Below are 5,044 nucleotides of genomic sequence, written 5' to 3'. Positions count from 1 at the left end.
GAGNTTCACGTCTCTTCTACATCAACATGTGTCCCCTCTGTGGAAAGAGACTCTGAAAGTTTCAGGAACAAAGATTCTCTCTCTAGAAATGGATCAGGACAAAAAGAGAGAGAATCTTTGTTCCTGAAACTTTCAGAGTCTCTTTCCACAGAGGGGACACATGTTGATGTAGAAGAGACGTGAACAAGTGGGTTTTGCATAATAGGTGACCTTTAAGACATGAACTCGTTACCTTTGGGGATGTAGGAGGAGGAGGAGGAGGGGCTTTGTGAAGCTGCTGCTGCCGCCATCATCCAGGCGGGTAAAACTCTTGTCCTGGTTACAGACGGAGAGACGACATTTTGTTTGTCTTCTTCTTCTTCTTTTGGTTGTGCAGAATCTCCCTTTATAGAGGGAAAACAGAAAGCACTTAACATCAGTGAACAGTGTGTTTATCATCAGAGACTGAAAACTATCTGAAAACATTGATCTCATAGTCATTAAAGATTCTCTAGAAAAATGTGATTCCTTCTTTCCACACAAATGATCTTTAGTGGAGCACAGCAGAGCTTTGGTCCGTCATTATAAACAATGTGACCTGCAGACCAAAGCCACAGTTAGTCTCAGTTTAAGACAAGTAGGAATAGAAATAGAGAGCAGAGATGACAGATGTTGTTAGCGTCACAGTTAATCCGTGTATTTTGACAACCTCAGTGTCTGAACTCTTTTAAGATATTACACTAAAACTGTTTTTGTTCCGCTATGAGCATTTCTAGTTGAACATCTTGGAACTTTTCAGAAATCCCTGGTTATTTCACTCTAGGAAATGGAGGAGAAGTTTGTTTTGGCCGTAGTTGTCTATAATTTTCCTCTAATGCTGCGGCTAAGTGTTGTTCTTTCATCCCCACAACACAACACAGCGACTACATGTTGTGGTTTTGACAAAATAAAAAGGCTGTTTTATTATTCCCTCTCCTTCAGATACACTTTAGGATCTAGATGTCTCTCTCCCCCTCACTTTCAAAAACCATTTGCTCATCCTCTCCATTAGCTAGATGTTTTATTCAATTAAAATGTAAGAAATGTAATCGTTCATCATAAAAGCAATTGATCAAAGACTTGATGAGGAACATCTAACAGTTGCACCCTTAACTGATTCATTAAGGAATATAAAGCAAACCTGGGACCTGTTTGTTTACTTCTGGAACATGATTTTAATATATTTATTGGCTATAATTGAAATGAATTTCTTGTTCCGTTCCAATTCTACTTGTTTTCCTTACATATACTTACCTTGAGATGGTAGCATATGTTCATGTCTTGTCTGACAAATGGTATAACATCTCTATAAATTAAGCATTACAAAAATATAGACAATTTCTAAACTTCCTGTTCTGCTAAAGACTTTGATGTGATTTGAACAAACCTTTGTTAAACTTCTTTTGTCGACTTCCTGCTGTTCTGACGGAGCTGCTGGTGTCGACTCCTCCTGAGGAAGAGACTGTCCAACAGCAGGAGGGGGTTCAACATCTGGCTCAGGAGAAACAAGACGCTCCTCCTCTTCTTCTTTTTCTGCTTCTTCAAACATCTGACTGTTCCTACGGGAAGAAAACAATCATTTAAATCAAACATTCATCCTCATGTTTGTGAATGTAACAATCTGAATGAATGACACTAAGGAGACTAGTTTAAAGAGTCCCTATTTTGCTTCATGGGGGTTTTCCTTTTTCCTTCTGGTAGTGTGTTGTATAGGTTGTTGTGCATGTAAATGGTCTGCAATGGTTTCTCTCCCCTCCCCCCCCTGCCTGAAACACCTCGATTGGACTCCTTTCTTTACTTCAGGAACAAAGTGACATCAATTTGTAACACTTGTGCTTCTATTGGCTAGCGCTCCAACACATTGTAAGTCATAGGCTAAGGGACGGGACATCTCTTTGCGGTTGACCAATCACAACAGAGCCGGCCAGCTAACCAATCAGAGCAGACTGGGTTTGGGTTTCAGACAGAGTGACCTTATATAACCTTTATACACTGAGGTGCTGTATATATTTGTGTGTTTGTGTAAAAGTGTGTGTTAATGTGTCCTGGAGAGAGGGTTGGTTTTGTTTTGTCCTTTTGTCTTTGAATATACACAGTATATGTTGTAAATGTATCTCAGTATGTACTTCTTGTTTCAGCTGTCAAATGAAAATCAATAAACTGGTTTGTGGCCAATTCAATGACATTCAGCCTGAGCAATTAAGCTTGAAGTCCACTTTTAAAACTTTTTAACAACTAACGGAGATTTTCTTGAGAAAAAGGATGATGTGAAATGAGAGCCTTAATGCTGTTGCTCTGAAACAACCTTCAGTTTCTCATGAATTTAAGATGAGGCTGGTCTGAACAGCGCTGACATCTTCTGGAGTGTCTTCTTCCTGTGTGTTTGATCTAAACTTCAAACAGAGATCTTCAGGACAACATGGGGGAAGGTACCTCATAGATAAAAGACTGCAAAAGCTCAAAGACTGCATGGATCAATCTTCTCCTTAATGCTGGGTTTTAATTTGACTCAACACAAAACACTTGAACTGAACCCCACTCTCTCTGCTGTGCAAAGATAAAAGATAAGAATGTAATCAAGCAGTGAAGAGCGGCCTCCTCCGTCTCCATTTAATTACCCACGAAGACGGGGAAATCGCAGTAAACAAGATTCATCTCTTGACGGTGAAACACAATGTGTTAACATGGAGAGGAGCGTGTTTCAGATGTTTAAGTACCTGGGAGTGCGGTCCCCTCCGCCCACGGCCACCACCCTGTAGATAAACTGACCCGGCATCAGCGAGAATAAATCTCCATCCTGAAGAGGGAACCAGACGTCTCTCTGCAGAGGGCGAGGGTCGTCCGACAGCAACGACTGAACGAAGCACGGGTTCAGGTGGGTCTGAGGGGGGGAAACAGTGAGAGGATGAACCAATGAACTCCAGCCCAGCAGGTTTTCTATCTAAACTAAAACTATTTGAAGGTAAGGAAAGTCCAAATTATGCTTTTGGGGTTTTCCTTTTCCTGTAGTGTGTCATATAGGTTTCTCTCCCACACACTCCCCCCACTGCCTCCATTGGGCTCCTTTGTTTACTTCTGTAACATCACTATGCAACACTCAAGCTCATATTGGCTAGCTCTCCAACACATTGTACGTGATAGGCTAAGGGGCGGGACATCTTTAAGACGTTGACCAATCACAACAGAGTCGACCAGCTAACCAATCGAAGCAGACTGGGCTCTGGTTTCAGACAGAGGGCAAAAAATAAAGAGCTTTTTGAACATTAAAGCATGGAGACATGTCACAGGAGAGACACTTTCAGCTGATCAGGCTTTTAAATACCTCAAAGAAAATTACAATAGTTGCCTTCCTGTTGCACCTATGTTATAACATGTAAAACAAACCTGATGAACTGAAATTCATCTGTATAAGAACATGTATTAAATATAAATAACTTCCAAAATTAATGCTCGGTGAAGAATAGTTTTTTTTCCAGCTTGGGATCAAAAGATCTCATTTATTGATCGACTGATTTCTCCTCACAATTAGAAAACATCTGAAGTGTTGTGACTGTTGAGTGATAACTATTCAACTCACAATTTGAGACGGGTTGATGCATTAACAGCCTCTTAAAGTCAATTCAGGAAATGATAATCAGAAGATGTCGGTGGGATATAACGCTGAATAATCTTTTCTAAACAGACCTTGATGTGAACTCGAACGAATCAATACTTCCTACAAATCTGAGCGTTGAATTTATTTAATGGAAAAAGACACAAAGGCATGTGTTTACAGAAAATAAGTGGCGACTTTTCAGCAATCGTTGACAGCCATTACTGCTGAAACACAAATTCCCTCTTTATGGCAGGGACATTAATCTTCCTTCCATTACGGGGAAGACAGAAAGCAAGTGAAGTGCATTCAGAGATTGTGTGTTTATTTCCTTGAATGAATCAGCAAAATGTGGTCCTTCCTCTACATCTATCTTCCGGATGAAAACCTGTTCATTCTTTTAAGAAAGAAATATGGGAACTTAATCCTAGAAACACCATTGAGTAATAATAATAATGCAATCCAAATAACACCACCAGAAACTAGTGAGCTAAACAGATAAATAAACACGGAAATGTTGTCAACTGGAGCACTAATATTTGTTGACAAATGGATAGTTAAAAAATAATAGCCAGATTTGTTTTCATTCAAAACTGCAGCCTCTCAAATATGGAGATTTCCTGCTTTTCTCTTTTTTATATAACTATTAAATATTATTTTCTGCATCTTAAGACTTCACTTTGTTCTTTGAGAAACTGCTATGGGAGTTATCCAGCATTTTCTGACATTTTATCAACCAAATTAAATTGAATAATCGATTAAATAATCAACAGATTAAAGGTGGGGTAGGTAAGTTTGAGAAACCGGCTCGAGATACACTTTTTTTTATATTCCATGGAATGCTCTTAACATCCCGATAGCAATGAATATCTGAAGTGCTTTGACAATAAATCCATAAAAAAAATTCATCTGTGGAAGCGGTAGTACTGTAAAAAGCACGACCAATCATCTGAGCCGGCCCGGCTAAAATAACTGGATGGCCTACCTGCCTGTCAGCCTTCCATCTGTGCACAAACTTATCTCGTGCCCTCATTGGTCATGTGCGCGTTCGTGTGTGTTGGAGGAGGGGCTCTGTAAGGAAGTCTGAAGGAAGGGGCAGAATCTTTTCGGTTGTGTATTTTCAAATTCTAGCGCACTCGAGCTGGTTTCTCCATTCTTACCTACCCCGCCTTTAAGTAATATTCAGGATGAAATAGAGGATGTACAAAAACGTTACCAATTAGCAAAAAGTTATCCTATTTACATCCATAAGTCCTTTGGGGCAGGTAACAAAAACTGAAAAATAATAAAGGTCCACAATACACCATGTACAACATATACGACATTACAAATTAAAAAGGACAAACTACATTTACTTCTTCTTTTAGAGCCATTTGGAAGATTTTCTTCCCTTTGTTTCTTTGATTTAAAGTTGGAATTTTAAATAGAACCAAT

At 39.4% G+C, this 5,044-nt stretch overlaps 1 protein-coding gene across 1 annotated transcript in view; it reads right to left on the bottom strand.

Annotated features, from left to right (window-relative positions):
- Window positions 1-212: 212 nt before the first annotated feature.
- Window positions 213-5,044, bottom strand: part of aplf (aprataxin and PNKP like factor) — a 7,423-nt gene continuing 2,591 nt past the window's right edge. The window contains exons 4-6 of the mRNA XM_010769753.1: window positions 2,736-2,899; window positions 1,406-1,577; window positions 213-383 (exon numbers count right to left, since the gene is read on the bottom strand). Of these exons, the coding sequence (XP_010768055.1) occupies window positions 213-383; window positions 1,406-1,577; window positions 2,736-2,899 (507 nt within the window). The remainder of the gene's footprint in view (window positions 384-1,405; window positions 1,578-2,735; window positions 2,900-5,044) is intronic.

Source organism: Notothenia coriiceps, unplaced genomic scaffold (genome assembly GCF_000735185.1).
Source record: "Notothenia coriiceps isolate Sejong01 unplaced genomic scaffold, NC01 NC01_scaffold00007698, whole genome shotgun sequence".
NCBI classification, from domain to species: Eukaryota; Metazoa; Chordata; class Actinopteri; order Perciformes; family Nototheniidae; genus Notothenia; species Notothenia coriiceps.
Note: the sequence above shows the minus strand (reverse complement) of the source record. Positions and strands in the feature narration are given on the sequence as shown.